At 43.1% G+C, this 23,812-nt stretch overlaps 1 protein-coding gene across 12 annotated transcripts in view; it reads right to left on the reverse strand.

The window, feature by feature from the left end:
• PTPRU (protein tyrosine phosphatase receptor type U) overlaps positions 1–21,461 on the reverse strand; it is a 253,718-nt gene extending 232,257 nt beyond the window's left edge. For all 12 annotated transcript variants that reach the window (XM_068269156.1, XM_068269157.1, XM_068269155.1 and 9 more), the window contains exon 1: positions 21,200–21,461. In XM_068269156.1, the coding sequence (XP_068125257.1) occupies positions 21,200–21,275 (76 nt within the window). In that variant the 5' untranslated portion in view covers positions 21,276–21,461. The remainder of the gene's footprint in view (positions 1–21,199) is intronic.
• Between the last annotated feature and the right edge of the window lie 2,351 nt (positions 21,462–23,812).

The following is a 23,812-nucleotide window of genomic DNA, read 5'->3' on the forward strand; positions in this document are numbered from 1 at the left end:
TTTGATGGTCAAAATGTACACATATAGTTGTGCTGTGTACTATTTTACCTTTGCAAATTTAGAAATTATTTTGATGGTCTTTCTGCAGTGTTTACAAACCTGACTGATATCTAAAAGGTGCTCCAGATACTAAAGTGTTATTTCTACTGCTGAGAGCTCCCATGACGAGTATGTATTGCAGCCCCACCTGGCGAGCTGGGCCTGGCGGGAGATGCTGACGCCCATTCTCAAACAAAGCCTTCCTAATAATTCCTAATACTAACCCCCCTCCAAATTTCTAACACTTTCCCCCTCCTAATGCTTAACACCCTTCCTAATTCCTAACACTAACCTTCCCTCCTAATTCCTAACACTATCCCTCCTACTAATTACTAACACTAACCCCCTTCCTAATTCCTAATACTAACCCCCCCCCCCCCTTCAAATTCCTAACACTAACCCCCTTCCTCATGCCCAGAACCCCTCCTAATTCCTAGCACTATCCCTCCTCCTAATTACTAACACTAACTCCCCTCCTAATTCCTAACGCTAATCCTCTCCTACTACTAACCACCCTACTATTGTCTAACAGTAGCCCCCTCCTACTTACTAACAAAAACCCCCTCATAATTCCTAATGCTAACCTCCCTCATATTGCCTAACATTACCCCCCACCCCCTCCTAATTCCTAACACTTACCTCCCTCCTATTGCCTGACAGTAGCCCTCCTCATAATTCCTAATACTAACCTCCCTCCTATTGCCTGACTCTAACCCCCTTATAATTCCTAACACTAACCTTCCTCCTATTTCCTAACACTAACCCCAATCCTAATGCCTAACACTAACTACTAGCCCTTGGCTACTAATACCTGATAGTATTTACTGTGAGCAATTCGTAAAGTTCTGTAGCCAATCTACTATGGGGTACCCAACTCACTGATTCAGTGCCTTAGGCCTGGGACCCACTTGTAGTGTTTTTGCCAGTGCTTGTGTTTTGAAAAAACCCTCTCTCATCCACTTGAATGAAAATCGTGGGGAAATAGTTTCCTGCAATTTTGAAAAATCTCAAGAGCTTTTGCAGCAATTTTGCTACAATTCTCATTCAGGTGAATGAGAGAGCACTTTTCAAAATGCAAACGCTGGCCAAAAAGCTAGCAAAACTCTGTAAGTGGGTCCCAGGCCTTATAGTGAACCCGAGGTGAGAGTGATATGGAGGCTGCCATATTTGTTTCCTTTTAAACAATACCAGATGCCTGGAAACCCTGCTGATCTATTTGGCTGCAGTAGTGTCTGCATAACACCAGAAACAAACATGCAGCTAATCTTGTCAGATCTGACACAATATTGCTAGAAACACCTGATCTGCTGCATGCATTTTCAGGGTCTATGGCTAGTAGTATTAGAGGCAGAGGATCAGCATGATAGCCAGGCAACTGGTATTGCTTAAAAGGAAATAAATATAGCTGCCTCCATATAACTTCCACCTCGGGTTCCCTTTAAAGCCACAATTTACATTGCATTACACGCCCAAATGAAATGCTTTGCCCATGACAGGAGTGTAGTCCCACTACAGAATAATGGAGCCCTTGCAGATTAATGTCCTCATGTGATGTGATCGGGAGCCAGAGGAGGGCAGCATAGAGCGTGCAGCTGCCGGGAGGATGAGAAGACCTGACACAGCATTGACAGGTAAATATTTCTCTGCAAACTCAGACAGAGGACGGGCAAGTCCCCTTAGCTCATCGTGTGGTCACAAGGGTTATTGTTATGCCCCTGCTAGAGACTCAGGTGACGATCAAAAATCCAAATAGTCTTGTGATTTCACTGATAAAGTTGACCAAGGAATAGATCGATATCTCTAAGCCAACTGTAAGTGAAAATGCGAAAGATATTTCACATATGCTAACAAAAGTTATGCTGTGTAGGGAGTTGTCTTTATGAGGAGAACAGGGCAACACAGCAATAGTTGTATTTTCAAAAAAACCTTACACTTTAAAGCATACCTGCAACACAGAGGAATTAGTAGTAATCCATACCTTGTTCATATACAGTTACAATTATATGTCTGGGATGGCTGTTTCTCCTCTTTTTAAAGTACCATAAATGCTCGAGTACAAGCCGAGTTTTGAGCATAAAAAAGTTGGGCAAAAGTGGGGGTCCCGGCTTATACTCAAGCCACTAACAAACTGCAAGCTCCCGGGTGCACCCCCACAGGCACAGCGGAGCTAAGCGGGGATGACTTTGGTGATTGCAGATTTGTGGGCTCTGTGCCCCCATCCCGTCTCAGTAGAGCAGCATGTATAGTTGCTATGGTGTGCAGCCTGCGGCGTGTAGGGAGGTAAGTCTTAGCTGCATTGCTCTCACTTGCTGGCTGCTGCCCAGTAGAACAAAGCACTCCTGCACATATGATAAAAGTTGAGCACAAGTGGCTTTGCTTTGCAGGGCATGCACAGACCTTACTTATGCATGCCCAGTACAGATAAGCTTGTACATGGCGGGAACTTAGCTACGAGAAGCATTTTCAACAAGCTTGTGTTGCATATGTTCAGATGAACTCAGCACAGGAACAGTGGGGTGTAAGACAATCAGCAAAATCCTATTACTGAGGTAAATATCTAATTTTGTATTAAATTTTCACTTCAGGTATGCTTTGAATTATCTTTGCTAATTTTGTATTGTCAGACTAAAAGCCCCTCATGAGGCTCTGACATGTGGTGCCAGACTTCATTGACGCTAGGTGATATTTTCCATCTGCATCTCCCTGTACTTATATTGTCAGATTAAAAGGACCTTGGCTTTGATTAACATATTCCTGACACCTGTAAATTTCCAATGCAGATGTCTATCTAGCTGTATGCTATAATGTAATGCCGTTTAAGACAAACTGACAATCAAAATGTTCAAAATGGCATGTTTTAACCAAGGCAGCCACCCGTATTTCCATACATTTCTCTTCACAGTAATACAAACATTCAATAGACATTCCAACTTTATTCAAAAAATCACAATGCATTCATTTTAGTTGTATAGTTTGCAAAGATTAATGGCTAAGATTATTTCATCTTGCTTGATTTCTCTTTATATGCATATAAAATGCATTAATTCCACAGTAATGTTTACAGAAACTGCCAGATAGTAGTATGAAAGTTTTCAGCCAGTCTGTGGATTTGTTCTGGTGTTAAAGTAGTGATGACTCCTGCTATGTGCAGCTACTTATTGATACAACAACATTGGAATTTCTGGACAGTCAGTACACAAAACAGAGTATATTGTCATGGTTGCAAAGAAGTGCAAATTGAGCTTTCAGTCTGGGAAATCTTAGCTGGCTGCAATTTGAAACTGAAAGACAAATTTAAGTAATGTTAAATGCCGAAAAGGCCTTTGTAACACAGATCTCTGGGGGCTTTTTTTAATGAGTAAAGTTACAAACACACGTTTGCATATCCATTTGCCTCAATAATAGCAACAAAAAGTTTAAAAAAAATTATCAAAATTTGCCAATTACCAGTACTTACTTTACATTAAGTCCTCCTCCCAGTTTTATCACTACATCTCCATTTGCAAGCTAATAGGAAAAGCAGGCCTGTCAATGGGACATCTATGGTATATAGAATAATGGCCATTGTGTCTCGAGTACCTCCTCCCCATCTAATGTCACTCTAAGGAGGTCAGCAGGAGGCTGGGTTTATAAATGAGGACATGGTGTCAGACAGTAATGTATAAAGCCTTAAAGAGACACTGAAGTGAAAAAAAATTTATGATATTATGATTTGTATGTGTAGTACAGCTAAAGGTCCGTACACACGTCGGACTGGAGGCAACGACGGGTCCGTCGTTGCCTCCCGCTGGGTGGGCGTTCCAACAACAGTCCGGCGTGTGTACGCACTGTCGGCGGACTGATACGGCTGTTTCTGAGCGATCCGCCGGGCGGATCGCTCAGAAACAGCCGTATCAGTCTGCCGACAGTGCGTACACACGCCGGACTGTCGTTGGAACGCCCACCCAGCAGGAGGCAACGACGGACCCGTCGTTGCCTCCAGTCCGACGTGTGTACGGACCTTAAGAAATAAAACATTAAGATGAGATACATCAGTCTAATTGTTTCCAGTACAGGAAGAGTTGAGAAACTCCAGTTGTTATCTCTATGCAAACAAGCCATTAAGCTCTCCGACTAAGTTAGTCATGGAGAGGGCTGTTATCTGACTTTTATTATCTCAACTGTTCCTGGACTATTTACTTTTCCTCTGCCAGAGGAGATGTCATTACTTCACAGACTGCTCTGAATGAATCATTTTGAATGCTGAGTGTTGTGTAATCTGCACATATTATAGAATAATGCAATGTTAGAAAAAACACTATATACCTGTAAATAAAAGTATGAGAATATTTTCTTTGCTGCTAATCTTCTAGTAATTATTCATAGTACACAACCAATTCATTATATCATATATTTTTTTCGCTTCAGTGTCTCTTTAATGCTGCAACCCAAGCTTAACACAGCACCAGGGAGTCAACCAGTCCACACAACCGTATCCACCAAGGGTGTAGCAACAGTCCAAAGTAAAAGAAGACTGGGTCTCTACCTGGATTTTTTAGGCCAATTGGCCAATTTTATTTTGCAAATATCACAGTGCAAAAGCACAACGTTTCGACCTGATAGTCTTTTTCAAGTGCTTTCAAGTTTCTTCTTTTACTTTGGACATGGTGGCAGACTGTAGGGAAGGGCTGGAAGCTGCCAATTAGTTTTTAACCCAACATAACTCAGCACATAACTCAGTACACACCTTTGAACAGTTCACACAGAGCTGACAGCTCAAATTACACTTGTGATTACTTGCAGATAAGGTAGACTTAAGGCCCATACACACGTCGGATTTTAGCGAACGACCCGTCGTTTGAACGTTCCGTCGTTCGGACGTTTTCGCGTCAAATCCGACGTGTGTACAGACTATCGTTCGGGTGATAAGACTGGTTACCAGCGATCCGCCCGGCGGATCGTTGGTAACCAGTCTTATCACCCAAACGATAGTGTGTACACACGTCGGATTTGACGCGAAAACGTCCGAACGACGGAACGTTTAAACGACGGGTCGTTCGCTAAAATCCGACGTGTGTATGGGCCTTTAGACAGGCTGTTCTCTTTAAATACCTACAGGGTGGATTTCTCTGTGTTCTCCTTATTCAAGAGTTTAGGTCCACTTTAAGGGACAGTCTTTGTACAGTGACAGTTGATAACCGCATTTCATTTATTATATAATAGTAACATATATAAACATTGCATACGTACTCAACTCATGGCTAGTGATCGTATGAGTGATTGACTGACAGTGTCTACATAACTATATCAGTCATCTGTATCACTCAGATGAAATCTGCCAGAAATCGAATGCCCCAACATGTCCAATTAAATAAATTTGAATTGTTTATAATGCTAGTTTTGCTACACTGATTAACGAGATTTACGGAAGTTCAATGATAATCTTGCAAACCTGGCAGCGACAATTTTCCTCATCCCTAATGGCCACCGCCAAGCAAAAATGTTTTCACATAAAGAATTGTTGTTGTTTTCTAAATCATTTCACTTACAATTATTACATAATCAAAAAATAGTGAATACATACATTTGATGTAGAGCAGCATGAAACTCCTTGGCCTACAGGCTGAATATTTCAAGACAAAGCAGTTGGGCATCATTGTAGTAGAGCAAGTGGAAGGTCCAGCTGTCTTAATTGTAAACATCCAAGCCTATAACTGTTTATATGGTTTGGTATTCCTCCTTCATCCAACATATTTTTGCGAACATTTCTTGTTATCCTGTTGCTGGAATACCGATATCTAGTATTCTCTGCACAAGACTGTGCTGAGGTTTACCAGCTCCCAGTTTATTTACATTACCTGACTGATATGTTAAATAACATTACCATAACCTGAAACTGAAATTTTATAAGCGATACCAACGCAGAAAGAAAATATTTATCTATGTATTTTGTGGTTTACCTGCTTGCGTGCTACCCCTGTCCAACCTGTGGTGAGGGCCCCAGCACACTAGCAATGACTATACAAGATGATATGGTTTAAAGATTCTGTTATCCAGAGTTAGAACATATTCCTCCTGGTGCCTACCTTGAGAAAGGTCTTTTTCAGAAGTGGCAGTTATCCATGCAGTTAAGCCTAGGGTGAAAAGGACCACAAATTCAAACGTTTCTCGGTTAAAGACTGTCTGTGTAAACAATTGTACTCCCTATAATTTGTTTGTTTGTTTTTTTCGAAACAGTTGGTCAAAAAACCTATCCAAGTTTTTAAGAACTTTTTCTTATTTTTGTCTTTGTCCCTTTCTCTGTCTGAAAATGTTTATTCTAATCTTCACTAGCGTTGTCACAGTTTGCGCTGTTATGGGTCTAGTTCTGCTGATGAAGTACCCCTCCTTCACTCTCTTGGAGCATTTCTGTCAGAGACATGTCATTCTCCAGATTACCAGAAACTGGTATTTATCTCTGCAGAAAGAGCTGCAATTTTCTGCAGACCAGTTATGGTTTCAACACTGGCAATCAGCTTAAGCTATCGGCACTTTTATAAAGGTTCTGTATCTGTTTCCCTAATTTAATTTCATTCACCAATAATGATCAACATATCTACAAAGCAGCAATCAATCATGTTGTCACTTTGGAATTGGAAAATATTACTGAGTTCTGCAGACTATGGTAGGAAAAAAGTATGTTTTAAAAAAAAGTCAGAGTGGTGGTCTATCGTTTATTTATCGTTTTTGGTGGTATCGTTTATCGTTTATTTATCGTTTTTCAATCAAGTAGATTGCCACATTAGGGTAGTTTCTGCAGGCAAACCAATTGATTGAAATCCATATATATATATAACTGATGCATATGTTCGAAGGAATACTGAACTAATCAAATTCTGTTGGTCTAATGGACTCTCCACTATTCTAGGGTGCTTTTTGTTTAGTTTGTTTTTAGTTATTTTGAGAGAGAGGGGGACTAAAACTACGGAAATGGCTTGGAGACCACAAACCGAGAGGTAACTAACACAAACATAGAGACAAGCAAGTTTTGAATCAGGATAATACCATTTATTGGCTAACTCAGAAAAAAACAGTAAGCTTTCGGCTATGAAGGCTTCATCATTCCTGTATGGAATGGTGTCATCCTGATTCAAAACTTCTTGCTTTTACTGATAGTTAACACGGTACAACGCTCTACTGCCTCTACTATGGGGACAAGCACAAAGACCACAATCTGAGAAGTAACAAACACAAACATGGGGACAAGCGCACTCCATGTCAGAGACCATATCCAGCACTATTCTAGAGCTGCATGGCTGCAGTGCTGACCTGTAAGTCACACTGGAGCCCAGAATGATGAATACTGAGAGAGTTTCACTCATCAAATATAGCCCTAAGATATTTATCTATCTATATAATGACAGCTTTAATCAGACGCCCCTGAAGAGAGACGCTCAAGAGGTTTCAAGTTTTCCAAACTAAGAATGCAGAGATCTGACCCTAGGTGGGGCTCTATTCCATTGTGTCCTATGATCCACCCTAGATAGCTTCCACTTCCTGTGAGTCTATGCAGCTGTCTTCACCTTGCTCACATAGTTCCTCTATCAGCATTGTGCCTGGTGGTCTTATTTTCCTCTACACCCTGCACTTCTGTTTCCTCCTGCACAAAGCCCAACCTTCTTTGTCTGCCTCTACAAGCCCTATGTTCCTGTTTAAACAAGTTCTGAGAGGCAACGGCTTGCTATTTACAGGGTTTTTTTCCACAATAGTGTGCACAGGACGGCAGGAATCCCTGCAATCTCCCATAATAATCTCTTGACAATTAGCTTGTATGAAAAGGCTGGCATAACACAGTTTACATACACAGTCAGAATCTATTAACACGATCATTCATACTTGTAATTCAATAGCTGAAAAGTATATTATAGAACACAGCCACAAACTAGAGTGCCAAACATGTAATCAGCCTATTCAAAAGTAAATTGGACTGCAGTAATAACTCTGTATAAGCTTTTACAGAGAATCTGTTGAATCAGAAATATGAGAACTGCTACTGCTGATTGGTTTCCTAGCTGGTATCATCATCCCATGGCTTCAGTGAGCCAGTGACCTGTAACAAGCATTCTGGACTTCAGTGGGTGAACCCTCCAGGTCACTTACTCTCAAACAACATGAGTATTACAGACAGGGAACTGTCCTAAAACAAAAGCAGCTTCTTATATTTCCATCATGACAGGGGGATAATGTTAACCAGAATATCAAAAAGTTTTTTTCATAACCTTGATTAACGGTAGTAGGGATTAAAATATCCATCAGATTTTTATTACTGACCATTATCCTTTCTTTTCCTAGTAACCAGTTTTAATAAAATAAAAAACATTAAGGAAAATATTTAGCAGTGGAAAGTAATCGCTTCAAGCATCACTTCAAACTGCTGAAACATTGCAATATTTCACAAAACTTTACTCTTTTTTTATAGAAAATTTTGTTTATAACTTCATGTGATCTTGCTGATCAATGGCAGAGCAGAAGAAATTACAGCCCTCTAAATAAAACAATGGGCATAACTGGGATTAGTGGCTGGAGCTTGTGCTATCAGAGGCACCATAGTGACAAATAGTAGAATATAGTAAATTTTTCAGGATACATACTTTTAAAATAATTGTCCTGGTTTCAGCATTAGAAACACTTCCCATATCTATATATTGCTGTATATTGGTATTGGTAGATTTTCCAATACCTTTGTAATTCAGATGAACTCTTGGTCTAGGGAAAGGCTCAATCCTAGTTAGGAGAGCTAGTGCCGGTGCAAATCCTCCAGGTAGGTACACCCCTCCTACCGCCACACCTGATGAAGGGCAGAGCCCGTAACATGTAGTGTGCATGACATGCAATAAACTGAACACAAGTTCAAGCCAGTGGAGTGCCTCCTTCCACCTTATTGTTTCCAACACCTTTACCCTCAGCTTCTTCAGCAAGGTAGCGTTCATTTTGGAGGTATGTTTGTAGTCATTATCATGTTGGAATACAGCCCAGTTTCCGAAGTGAGATCATGCTCTGCTTTAGTGTGGCAGTACATGTTGGTATTCATGGTTTCCTCAATGGACTGTAGCTCCCCAGTGCTCATGCAGCCACAATTCCTGACATTCCCACCACCATGCTTAACTGTAGGCAAGACACACTTGTCTCTTCACTTGGTTGCCGCCACACACACTTGACACAATCTAAACCAAATAGCTTGATTTTGATCTCATCAGACCACAGGACATGGTTCCCGTAACCCATGTCCTTAGTCTGATTGTCTTCAGTAAATTGTTTGTGGGCTTTCTTGAGTATCATCTTTAGGAGAGGGTTCATTCTGCAATGACAGCCATGCAGACCAATTTTATGCATTGTACAGTGTATGGTCTAAGCCAGGGGTCTGCAACCTTTAAGAATGAAAGAGCCACTTGGACCCGTTTCCGAAAAGAGAAAAAAAACTGGGAGCCGCAAAACCATTATAAAACAGATATGTCCCCAATATGCACAAATCGTTAGCAGATATGTCCCCAATATGCACAAATCGTTAGCAGATATGACCCCAATATGCACAAATCGTTAGCAGATATGTCCCCAATATGCAGATATAACCCCAATAAGCACAAATTGTTAGCAGATATGTCCCCAATATGCACAAATCGTTAGCAGATATGTCCCCAATATGCACAAATCGTTAGCAGATATGACCCCAATATGCAGATATGACCCCAATATGCACAAATCGTTAGCAGATATGTCCCCAATATGCAGATATAACCCCAAATCGTTAGCAGATATGCCCCCAATATGCACAAATCGTTATCAGATATGTCCCCAATATGCACAAATCGTTAGCAGATATGACCCCAATATGCAGATATGACCCCAATATGCACAAATCGTTAGCAGATATGTCCCCAATATGCAGATATAACCCCAATAAGCACAAATCGTTAGCAGATATGTCCCCAATATGCACAAATCGTTAGCAGATATGTCCCCAATATGCACAAATCGTTAGCAGATATGTCCCCAATATGCAGATATAACCCCAATAAGCACAAATCGTTAGCAGATATGTCCCCAATATGCACAAATCGTTATCAGATATGTCCCCAATATGCACAAATTGTTATCAGATATGTCCCCAATATGCACAAATCGTTAGCAGATATGTCCCCAATATGCAGATATAACCCCAATAAGCACAAATCGTTAGCAGATATGTCCCCAATATGCACAAATCGTTATCAGATATGTCCCCAATATGCACAAATCGTTAGCAGATATGTCCCCAATATGCAGATATAACCCCAATAAGCACAAATCGTTATCAGATATGTCCCCAATATGCACAAATCGTTATCAGATATGTCCCCAATATGCACAAATCGTTAGCAGATATGTCCCCAATATGCAGAAATGACCCCCAATATGCACAAATCGTTATCAGATATGTCCCCAATATGCACAAATCGTTAGCAGATATGTCCCCAATATGCAGAAATGACCCCCAATATGCACAAATCGTTAGCAGATATGACCCCAATATGCACAAATCATTAGCAAATATGACCCCAATATGCACAAATCCTTCAGCAGAAATGACCCCAATATGCACAAATCCTTCAGCAGAAATGACCCCAATATGCACAAATCCTTCAGCAGAAATGACCCCAATATGCACAAATCCTTCAGCAGAAATGACCCCAATATGCACAAATCCTTCAGCAGAAATGACCCCAATATGCACAAATCCTTCAGCAGATCTGAAAAGAAAACCCCATTTACTCACCTAGTAAGAAGACCTCCTGTCACGATCTCCTCCTGTCCCGACCTCCGGTCCCGACCTCCTTGTGGCGCGCAACTCCGTCGGCTCCTCTTCCTTCCCGACGTCACGTCCTGCCTGCACTACACTGCAGGGCTACGGGAAAATGGCCGCCCGAAGCCCTGCACTGGTCTGGCGGCCTCTCTGATAGGCTGTCGGCCAGCGGCCGCACACGTGACGTCACACGCGCAAACGTCACACGCGCGCCGCAACCACTGACACCCACTACCGGTGTAGTGTCAGAATGGGCAGCCCTGCAGCACCGGAGCCGGGACTGAGCCGCGGCAAAGGGGAAAAAGAGCCGCTTGCGGCTCCGGAGCCGCGGGTTGCCGACCCCTGGTCTAAGCAATGACAGGCTGACTCCCCACACCTTCAACCTCTGCAGCAATGCCGCCGGCATTCACACATCAATTTGCTAATTACAGCCTCTAGATATGTTGCTGAGTATGTGCACTTAACTTCTGTGGTCACCCATGGCTAGGCCTGTTCTGAGTGGAATTTGTCCTGTTAACCCACTGTATGGTCTTAGCTAGCAGTTTAAACATTAAAAAGACACTGAAGCCAAAAAAATATATATGATATAATGAATTGGTTGTGTAGTACAGATAATTACTAGAACATTAGTAGCTAAGAAAATATTCTAATATTTTTATTTTCAGTTATATAGTGTTTTTTATAACATTGCATAATTCTCTAATATTTGCAGTTTACACACTACTCAGCATTCTAAATGTTTTTACAGAGCAGGCCAGTGAATTATTGACCTGTCCTCTGGAGAGAAAAAGAAAATACAATGACTGACAGCTGAGATAACAAGCTTCAGAAGACAGAGCTCTCTGCGACATTGAAAGTCGTGGAGCTCAATGGCTCTTTTGCATAGATAACAACTGGAGTTTCTTAAAGAGAGTCTGAAGCGAGAATAAATCTCGTTTCAGACCTCATAGATAGCAGGGGCATGTGTGCCCCTGCTAAACCGCCGCTATCGCGCCGCTAAACGGGGGTCCCTTCACCCCCAAATCCCCCTCCGTGCAGCGCATCCCCTCTTCCTGGTTGGGGCAGGGCTAACCGCCGCAGCCCTGCCCCACACGCGTCTGTCAGCGCGTATCTCCGCCTCTCCCCCGCCCCTCTCAGTCTTCCTTCACTGAGAGAGGCGGGGGAGAGGCGGCGATGCGCCGCTGATAGACGCGACTGGAGGCAGGGCTGCAGCCGATAGCCCTGCCTCCAGGAACGACCAAGTCTACGACCAAGGTTTGCGGGGGTGGGTTTGGGGGTGAAGGGACCCCCGTTTAGCCGCGGGATAGCGGCGTTTTAGCAGGGGCACACATGCCCCTGCTAACTATGAGCTCTGAAGCGAGATTTATTCTCGCTTCAGAGTCTCTTTAACCCTTCCTGTACTGGAAACAATATTAGACTTATGTCTCTGCTCCTAATGTTTTATTTCTTAGCTGTACTACTTTACATTGTATCAAAGTATCAAATCTTCAGTGTTGTCCAATGAAAAAATAAAATATTTACAAAAATGTGTGAGGAGAATTTTACAGGGAATGTATAATATTTTTATGTTTGTACACATCATTTAGTGGATTCAGTGCTCTAAAAAAGACCTTATGAAAGTAGCTTTAAATTAAGAAAATAACTACTATTAAAAAATGAACATGTTTGTTGAATGTTTGTTTGTAGGGCCACCTGTTGATTTGACTAACAATTTGTAAGCATGGTAAGGTCTTGATTTATTAAACATAGCAAACAAAAGATAAAACAACTCTACTACATTTACTGGGAATAGGGCGAACACTATACGGGGGATCATTGGAATGACCAGAAGGGTGAGGGTAAAGTTGTCCTACCCTATGCTATGCTTTCCGGATACCAGCACACAGAAGGGGTGACTCGGGGGGAAGACACTCTGTTGTACTCTCTGGATGCCAGCACACAGAGGGGGTGACTCGGGGGGAGGCACTCTGCTGCACTGTCTGGATACCAGCACACAGAGGGGGTGACTCGGGGGGAGGCACTCTGCTGCACTGTCTGGATACCAGCACACAGAGGGGGTGACTGGGGGAACACTCTGCAGCACTCTCTGGATACTAGCACACAGAGGGGGTGACCGGGGGGACACTCTGCTGTACTCTCTGGATACTAGCACACAGATAGGGGGTGATTGGGACTGAACACTCTGCTGTACTCTCTGGATACTAGCACACAGATAGGGGGTGACTGGGGGGACACTCTGCTGCACTCTCTGGATACTAGCACACAGATGGGGGTGACTGGGGGGAAACTCAGCTGCACTCTCTGGATGCCAGCGCACATAGAGGGTAAGTGGAACCATAACGATGGCAGTGGAATCCAGGGGCAGGTAGTGTGTCAGTCAGTGGGAGTGCCAGTGACGGAGTAAGGGTTCTCTTGCTTTAACACTAACTTAAACATTTTTATCATTTTTTCTCTAATTTCATATTCAAGAGTGTATATAGTAAATAAAGCAAAACTAATTAAAAGCACAATACCCTCACTATCATCGCATCAGCCCTAAGGCAATTTTAACCACCCTGGTGTTCTATTTTTAAATCATGTAGCTAGCCTAGCGCTAGCCACACGATAGCCGCTGAGCAGCGGCATCACCCCACCCCTTCCGATCGCCTCCGGCGATCAGAGCAAACAGGAAATCCCATTCAGAACGGGATTTCCTGTTTGGCTTCCCCCGTCCCCATGGCGACGATCGGGATGACATCATTGACGTCATGGCGTTGGAGGGAGTCCCGATCCACCCCTTAGCGCTGCCTGCCTCTGATAGGCCAGGCTGCGCACACGGGGTCTCGGGGAGTGAACCCTGTTACGCAGCGGGTAGCGGCGCATCGGTGGCGAGCAGCGGCGAGCGGTATAAACACGCAGCTAGCAAAAAAAAAAAATTTATGAAAATCGGCCCACCAGGGCCAAAGCAATCCAGAGCAGCGGTCATGTACGAGCTGAGCTCGTCCATACCGCTAAACTGGTTTTAAAGGGCCCCCGAATAAGCGACTATCAGCTGCGGGGCTAGTTAAAGAACTTTGCTTATTGTTCCACCCCTGCAGCTGAGGCTATGATACTTCAGGTTGTCTAGGAAATAGACACATTCAGTGGCTTTGTAATCAAGTAGCAAAATACATTTTTGAAACAAAACATGCCTCTTTACACCTTTGGTTATAAACAAAATCAACACAAATTGCATTATCTTTGCCTCTTCTCTAGCTTTGCAAGCATACAAAGGCTTCCACATAGTGTATGGCCCTGAAAGAAAGCCCTCTCCCTCTCCCTGAAACCAGTGTCAAGATCCGCTCTGTAGTCTACAGTATAAAAGGACAATTGTCTGACAATCTGTCACATCTCACAAGCTGAAAATGCTCCGGATCCTGAGGGGTTTAAGGCCCAGAGGCTGAATTGGTACAGCACAGTTCTGTGATTTACCATGGAAGAATGACAAGAGTGGCTCCAGGGCAATCAAAACATTTTTATCAGTAACCCATGTAATCTAACCACAAAATCCAGCCATTCTGTGCAAATCTACACATCCATTATGAATCAGGCAGTGGGGTCCCAAGTACGTCATGACACTCACACTCACTGGAAATGTGATATTTTACTCTTCAGCAGTAGCAATTAAACAGTGCAGTCCATTCCATTGTCATCATATTGAGGCTTCTCTGCTTGGCTCTGTTTAAGTGTAAACAGGCAGAGCAAAAGGATCTGTATAAGTTGTTAATGTTATGTTGGTGAGGGATCATGAAATAAAGAAATGCATGATCAAGCCCAAATGTAACAAAGTATTACGCACATTGCAATTAGGCTGCAGACCTTCTAGCCCAGTCAAAAAGGGAACACTGATGAGAGGTGATCAGGCAGTCATAAAGACTTTCTCACTAAAGAAAGGACTTTGATCTCTTTAGAAACAGGAGGTTAATCACCAGAAATAATAAGCCTGCACTGCTATAACCATGGAGCAAAATTTAACCTCTTCAATAACTGGAGAGGAGGGCTGCACGGTGCTCTCCAATACTCAGTATTGAATACTATTATTTTCTGCTCACATGCACTGTTTTTGTTGGAAAACAATGGCCTAGAGAATGTTTTTATACATTATTAATAAATACAATAATACAATCTTTACCATCTTCTATCATTTATTCAATAAACCTCCATCTATATTATTCTCTGCCCATCTATCCACATGGCAAGTCTGCAACTCCTTCCATCTCAACATATAGATGCAACTTGCAGCTGCCCACAATGGCTACCCACAACGTCAGTGCTCAGATGGCCTGCCAGCATGTTGGTCAATCTACCTAATTCTGATAACGGGAGAGGGTGGGGGGAGATATGTGGAATGACACCAGGCTACCTAATTCTGATACCAGGAGAGGGGGTGAGGGGAGATATGTGGAGTGACACCAGGCTACCTAATTCTGATACCAGGAGAGGGGGTGGGGTAGATATGTGGAGTGACACCAGGCTACCCAATTCTGATAGCTGGGGTCGTGGGGTGGCCATACCAAACCATGACATCTTGGATATCTACTGGGGAGAAGTGGGCACCAGACTGCTTTATACTAATAGTTTGGAGTGCATAAGGAGAGGCATCAAGCTACCTAAATCCAATATTGGGGGGTGGTGGCGGCACAAGATTACTTAATTTAGACCTCTGAGGGACCCAATAGCACTCTATTTAATTCTGTTATATGGAGGCACACCAGGCTATTTAATTCTGATATCATGGGACACCCAGCTACCTAATTCTGATACCTAGGGGGCACATGTGTCTGGTATCTGGTGTGTGTGTGCCAGCCTCTGGTGCTGCCATAGAGTGCCCAGTGCCTGGCCCACCATCCCTCCATGTAGCCTTATGACTTTTATTAACATCCCTGTAGCCATACTTCTTGTCTCTCTATTTAGCCTCACAACTCCTCCTAAGACCCCTGTAGCCCTATGACTCCTTCTATACCCCCATATAGCCTTACTTCCTATATCTCCATGTGCTCTCATGACTCCTCCTTACACCCCACGTAGCCTTATGACTCCTTCTATACCCCCATATAGGCTTAATTCCTTTATATCTATGTAGCCTCATTACTCCTCCTAACACCCCACGTAGGTTTATGACTCCTTCTTTGCCCCCATATAGGCTTACTTCCTATATCTCCATGTAGCCTCATGACTCCTCCTAACACCCCAGGTAGCCTTATGACTCCTTCTATACCCCCATATAGCCTTACTTCCTATATATCCATGTGCTCTCATGACTCCTCCTTACACTCCAGGTAGCCTTATGACTCCTTCTATACCCCCATATAGGCTTACTTCTTATATCTCCATGTAGCCTCATTACTCCTCCTAAAAACCTACGTAGCCTTATGACTCCTTCTATACCCCCATATAGCCTCACTTCCTATATCTCCACATAGTCTCATGACTCCTCCTAACACCCCATGTAGCCTTATGACTCCTTATATACCCACATATAGCCTCACTTTCTATATCTCCATGTAGCCTCATGACTCCTCCTAACAACACATGTAGCCTTATGACTTCTCCTAACTCCCCCTTTTTTGCCATAGCCATGTAATATATTCTTATAACTCCTTCTATCTCATTATGCTACTTTTCCATATGTCATCTTAATATAACTTTTATCTACTCTGCATATAAGGGTATCTCATAACTCATAAAGTCCAATCCAAGGCCAAGTCTTTATTGTAGTTTAGATAGAGATGATCAGTGAGGTGAAAATTTTCCACGCTGACTACTTTCACTACTATGCTTCATTCCTAGCACCAGTTTTCATAATAAAGCCACAAAGCTCTATGGAGAGTATCAGTCAAATCGGGTGCATGCGGCCCCTGGACAAATCAGGCGCCGCCATTGATTTCCATATAAAATAATGGCAAGCTGGTGCCAAATCATGGGGGAGTGGGGTACTTTTTTCAGCATGTGCCGGGGGGAGGAGTTAAATGTCAGGCGTCAAGACCATGGTTTGGGGGGGAATGAGTGTTAAGCGTCAGGAACAAAGTATGCACAAGGGGGAGGGAAAGGTTAAGGCTAGGCATTGGGGAGGGGGGGGGGTTATGTGTAGGGTTTGGTTTAGCTGTAGTAAAAAAACTGTAAAATTTACTGATAATTTACTATGGAAAGTTAATACTGCAAATAGTAGAATATTGGTGAATGTACCGATATTCTACTACCAGCAGTTTTCCTGTGCCTGTTTTTCCCCGAAACGCGTAATTCACATACGCCTTTTAAGATCCCAGGGACTAGAACTGCAGGGAATCTCTGCTATTGCAGAGAAACATGTCCAAGAAGAACCCAATAGTCTAACACTTTTCCACACAATACAAAACTAAGATTTAAAAAATTGAATGGGGTTTTAAAGGATACCCGAAGTGACATGTGACTTGTTGAGATAGACATGGGTATGTACAGTGCATAGCACACAAATAACTATGCTGTGTTCCTTTTTTTCTTTCACTGCCTGAAAGAGTTAAATATCAGGTATGTAAGTGCCTGCCTCCATCCTGACTCAGACAGGAAGTGACTACAGTGTGGCCTTCACTGATAAGGAATTCCAACTATAAAACACTTTCCTAGCAGAAAATGGCTCCTGACAGCAAGAAATAGATAAAAAGGTGAATTTCTTAACAGTGAGGGTCGCACTGTAGTCACTTCCTGTCTGAGTCAGGACTGAGTTAGCCACTTACATACCTGATATTTAACTCTTTTAGGCAAAGAAAGGAAAAAAAGGAACACAGCATAGTTATTTGTGTGCTAGGCACTGTACACACCCATGTCTATCTCAACATGTCACATGTCACTTCGGGTATCATTTAATCTAGTTCCGACCCTTTAACTCCTCTTTTCTCACCAGAAAATACTCACTGTAACCCCTCCTACTCTATCCATATATCAAGAAGGCCTCGTTTTACTGATACACAAAGTTGCTTATTACATTGTTTAGGGAATCTGATTTGGTGTTGTCTATTTTGCTTTAAATAACAAAAACAAAACAAAAATAGTTACCATAAACGATACAACTGAAAGCAAATCTTTTTCAACAGTTTCCATTTTGATTCTATTTTAAAAAAAAAAAATACTGATCTAAAGCAAATCACAAACAAGTGTCACATATGCCCCAAATTCTCCTAAATCCATCTGGAATACTGAATATTTTCCAAAGTCAGACAGTTCTTTTCCATACAAGATCTCTCAATAGTCCCTCTTATCTCTCCATGCAACTGGGCCCTCCTATCTATCAATATAAAGGCTTGACTCCTCCTTTGTCTTTATATAACTACTCCATATAACTCCGGATGAGGGAGAGAAAGAAACTCCAGCACTCTCAGGAATAGCAGTAGGAGATGAGACTTATGCCTGGTCAGCCATATAGTGAGTGGATATAGACTCTATGAAGGGCGTGCACGGGCTGGATGAACAATAGTGTTTCAATGTGAAGAGGGAGGCAGGATGTAGCCAGCACTGCGCTTCAAATAATTCTTTATTGAGATAAAAGAGTTCACTTACAGTTGATATAGTTGGTTCAGGCAAGATGCGATGCGGATGTGGTGGGTGCCAGGTCTAGGTCCCCCTGCGGACGTCCGTTTCGCGCGTCTAGCGCTTGTTCACCGCAATGGGGGGAAAGGAGGTTCCTTTCCCCCCATTGCGGTGAACAAGCGCTAGACGCGCGAAACGGACGTCCGCAGGGGGACCTAGACCTGGCACCCACCACATCCGCATCGCATCTTGCCTGAACCAACTATATCAACTGTAAGTGAACTCTTTTATCTCAATAAAGAATTATTTGAAGCGCAGTGCTGGCTACATCCTGCCTCCCTCTTCACATTGAAACTCCATATAACTCCTCCTATCTCTCCATATAACTGTCACCAATGACGCCTCCCATTTCTCTGTGTAATTGCAATATTATAATACAAACTCTTCATGTTTGTGTTATCTATAATCTCTCCTCCTCAAACCCCCCCCCCCCCCCCCCACCATATATATGATAAAAGACCCCTTTAATTGCATCCTCTCAATATATTCATATTCCTTCATAATCCCCCCCTTATCTCTCCCCACAGATCTTTGTGGCAGAATGTTTTCCTGTGTCAGCAAAACTAAGCTGTATTAATTATTAATAAGTCAGCAGCTAATTAATAAATTCAAACTCATTTTTAAACACTACACGAGCCCTAACTGGGAAACGCTCATTAACTTGAACTTTACAGGAGGTCTGAGCGAGACTTCAAAAATACGTGCACTGCACAGATACCCCTCCCCTACCCACATAAAATAAAAGGCATCAAAGCGAGATGTATTAAAGCGTAAATAGCAAGAAGGAGAAGGATTATGGAAATAAAGGTTTAGAGGAGGAGGAGGTGCTTTTAGAAAGGGGAAGAATGTGAGAAAAAAGAATAAGCCAAGTGGAGTGGAAAGGTATGATAGCAAGTTGTTGGCTGCAGCTCAGGTGCTGTAAAAGAAACTGAATATAAGCAGCAGGGGGTTCATAAGACTAAAACATAGTCTAGTGTGTTAACATAAACACTAAATGCGAGCAAGTATAAAAGAAATGAGACAATACTTTGGCCCTGGAAGTGAGGCACAACAGAGACAGACATCTTGGTATGTATTTGGTAACAGTGCAAAAACCACTGACATACAAAAAGAACAGACACCATAAGTCAGCCTTTTAAAAAAGCTACAATAAGCACACTAAATAGCTAAAAGTATATTCCTAATTGGCTGCTTTTTACATCACCACAGAATTGCTATTGACTCTGTTTTAAATTAGGCCACTGACCCGACAAAAACACAATAAAGGATTTGGGGGCTATGGATCAAATAGGTAAGTGGGCTCCATAACTGAACAAAAAAGGCAATGAAGTGCAACGAAGGGATGTAAAGAGAGAAATACAAGGCAGTAAACACCAGCGCTACCCTGACTGATTAAAAAGGTGGAGGCTGGCAGAGACTGGCATTAAATCATGACAGAGGGATGCCACAAGGAAACCTGCAGGGAACTGAATGGAAGTGATATGTTGAAACAGAGGCGCAGGTGTGAAGGATGAATCAAATACCATATATAGCCAAAAACACAAATATAGTAAGAGTCAGAACTGTAGACCAATACAAGGTGGTGAGAAGTGAAAGATAAGAAAAAAAACTGGGTAAGAGGGTTGATGGAGGTAGGAGAGATCAGGGATTTTACAATGTCTGTCTGGTTTACAGAAATGCCCAAATTACCCTGGATGCTGGTTGTAACTAAGTGGCTGCACCTAAAAAAAAGTACAGCCGCTGATAATTACAGGTAGTAGTAGGCAATCTTGCATTAAAGGATAGAATGGAGGCAGAATAGGATAATAGCATAAGTAGTGGGTAATGACTTGTGAAGAGAGGATTACCTGCATCTGATAAAGACAAAAGAGCCTGCATTAAGCAGGGGTGATGAGATAAGGGGTATCAAGGCATGGGGGGCATTAGCTGGGGGGAACTGTTAAGGTGCCCATACACTCGTCAGATTGGTAGCAGACAGATAAGAAATGCATCTGATGATCTATCTGATGCGTTTTTAGAACATTTTTTACCAGGATAGAATTCCAATAGATTTCAGTTTGAAATCTGTTGAAATTCGATCTGATGGCATTTTTTTGCCATCAGATTTCCATTAAGGCCAATGCAAACTGATAAGCAATCTCATCAGATCGACCTAAATTTTCCACCCTGCTAGTTCGATGGAAATCCATCGAAATCGATCGAAATCGGCCGTCGATCGGTCGATTGACCAACCGATTTGCGATCGATCGATCGATCGATCGATCGCGATCGATCGGTCGGCCAGAAAATCGGCTGAGTGTATGGGCTGCTTTACACAAAAGCAAAGGGGCACAGAACAATGAACCTCATGCACAATGTGACAGTACTGTGTATGTGTGTTAACAGAATAACTGAACTACTATAACATAATCCACAAAACAGAAGGTGAAGACAGAGGAAACGATTGGAAAGTGAGGAAGCACTGGTGTTGCAATACAGATTTGTGAGCTGTGTCTCAGAAGAGAAAACAAGAATGGACGTGGAGGAGACAGGAGGGCAATCTGAGCACATTAAAAGTTCCCTAAACAATAGAGGTAAACTGACACCACATAGGAAGTGCCTACAATAAACTGCTGAAAAGGGGTAAACTTGAGAAGTGGAAAGGAAGCAAACAAGTGTTCGGGAGAGAGGAGGAGTGCAGGAGTAGATAGGAAGAGTGCAGGAAGAGTGGTAAGTGATAGAGAGAAGGAGGGAGTGTGAGAGCAAGAGGAGGGGGAGGAACAAAAGCAACCAGTGACTGACCTGTGGGAGTCTCAGTCTCCAGGGGGAAGCACAGGGGGGCGATCAGGAGCAGCTGGAGCAGCTGGGGGTACATCATGTCTGGAGGCAATTCCTTAGCTTAGTTTGGTCTTCTTCCCTCTGTAGCCAAAGCTGTACATGTCTCCCTTCTACCATGACATACTTCTCTCCCCTGCGCACTCCTGCCAGCTCCAGCACGGGAAAGTTGCGGAGTGGAGAAGAGTGTCAGACTAGCTCAGTGCATCCAGGTTGACGTCATGTGAAAAGCAGTAGCAGCGGCTGCACTGCCTCCTGGTGGACAACGGGGGACATGGAGCAACAGTGACATCTGCTGGGCTACGGATCTCTATCGCCTTGGTGGACAAGGTGCTGCACTTCCAGGACGGAACAACCTGCAGCTCTCCTCCAGCACCAGCTGCTACACGGCTCAGCGCGGATCTGCACAGCCTGGCGATCAGCCCTGCTAATACAGACTGTTACCAGTTCTATATATAATGATACCTGCCTATAAATCTCCATTCGTGCCTATTTTATCTGTACTTCATTGTGTAAGCGATATATTGCTCTCAGGCACATAGGATAAAAGTTTGGCTTTATTTCTGTCGGTGCCCAATGTTGGCGAGATAAGGAGAAAGCTGCTCTTTGCTGCAGTCTAGAGGCGAATGATTTCTTTGCACGAATTTTTTTTTAAAAGACAAAAGGGGGGGGGGGTCTCTTTTTAGTGGAAGAAGCGGGGCTTTGTTTTGGCTTTTTTTAACATGTGCAGTCTAGTTTGTAAGATGCACTCTCCTGATGAAAAGAAAGGCAGGATTTCAAAAAATGCCATACAGGGACCAGAATTCTCACTTGCCAATCATTTTTAGAGCTGCGCAGATCTCTTCCATTCCTTTTGAAATAAATGTGTACTGTAGATGCAGGTTTTGAAGCACACATTTTCACACTAATGTACAAAATTTCCATGAGATTTTATCAGACTTTAATAGACTTCTATTCTATGTTCTGCCAAGCATAAAAAGGATGAACATTTTCATAACTTCCTAATGCAGCACATCTATGTGAACAAGCACAATGGAGTGAAATGATTTTCTACTTCTGCATTGTGTGCTACCTTCATCGCGCACAATGTCTATGCTTTTCATAAAGCAGGAATGGTTAGAACCTCGGATTTTTATAATTATGACCTTTTTGGTGAGAATATTCATTCTTGCTTGTCCCATTATTTCCTGCCTTTATAGATAGGTAGATAAATACTTGTCTATCTAACACTAACATCTATATTGCTTTGGGACAATGTTTCCACAGCACAAAGCCACATCCCCCTATCTGCTGTACAGTTTTTTTAAACTGATTAGATATTTAATTCAATCAAAGTATAGAAAAAAAATAATTTGAATGATTACTTAAAGGGAAACTTAAGTCTGTAAAAAAAAACAAAAAAAAAACACAAGTTTAACTTACATGGGGCTTCTACCGCTCCCCTGTAGCTGCCCAATGCCTGCGCAGGGACAAACCAATCCTTCAGTCCCCCACAGCAAGCTAGTTTTGTTTCCACCAACAGAGCCAGTCGCTAGCCACTGTGCCTGCACGGCCGTGCGCCTCCTCGGTCACGCATCTGGTGCCAGGAGCACCCTTCGGCCAGCTACTGGCTCTGTTGCCGGAAAAGAAACAGGCTCGCTGAGAGGGACCAGATGGTCGATTTGTCCCAGCATGGGCACATGGCGGCTGTAGAGGGGGCAGTAGAAGATGCAGGTAAATTAAAGTGTACCAGGGATTAATTAAATTAAAAGATTTATACATACCTTGTCCTTCCTCCAGCCCCATCCACATGGATCGCTCCCACGCTGCCATCCTCAGTCTTCTCCAGCTCCGGGTCCCGTAACTTCGGCCAGTCTGCGCAATCGCAGTGTACTGTCTCCGGCGCAGAAAAGTACTACAGTACTATTCACCGTCAGAGAGAGCACTCTGCGCTTGCGCAGACTGGCCAAAAGTTATGGGACCTGGTACCGGAGCTCGAAAAGATTGAGGATGGCGGCGTGGGAGCTATCCATGCTGATGGGGCTAGGGGAAGCCCCAGGTATGTATCAATTTTTTAATTTACTTCATCTCTGGTTTCCTTTAAACTTGCTTTTTTTACAGACTAAAGTTTCCCTTTAAGACAGGGGTGTCAAACTAAATCATGTAATGGGCCAAAATCTGAATCATGGACTTAGCTGCAGGCCACATTGTTTATTGAAATTTAATGGGGGGGAGGGGGGAATGTCTCCAGTGGGCATCCTAACAACTTCAGGTGTAATACCTGACTATGGCCTCCGCACTGGTGTTTTCCTATGAATGAGAAGGCAGTGTGCTGTCATTTGCAGTAAGGCTAAGTCCACACTTGTAACCTACAGATCAGATCCGTGTAAAACAAATCCATTTTTGTAAACAATTTTTTTTTCTCCGTCTTGAGAGGGACGTTTCCAGCCCGTGGAAACGTCCCCAACCCTGGCCTTGCGGGGGGGGCTTCCTGGAGTGGAGAGCAGGCAGGAAGGGGGGCAGCGGTGGGGAGGGGGTCTTTCCCCCGCTCCCTCACCTCGGCCCCCCATTTCCCGCTCCCCCTCCAGCTAGTTTCATTAA

Source organism: Hyperolius riggenbachi, chromosome 2 (genome assembly GCF_040937935.1).
Source record: "Hyperolius riggenbachi isolate aHypRig1 chromosome 2, aHypRig1.pri, whole genome shotgun sequence".
Taxonomy (NCBI): domain Eukaryota; kingdom Metazoa; phylum Chordata; class Amphibia; order Anura; family Hyperoliidae; genus Hyperolius; species Hyperolius riggenbachi.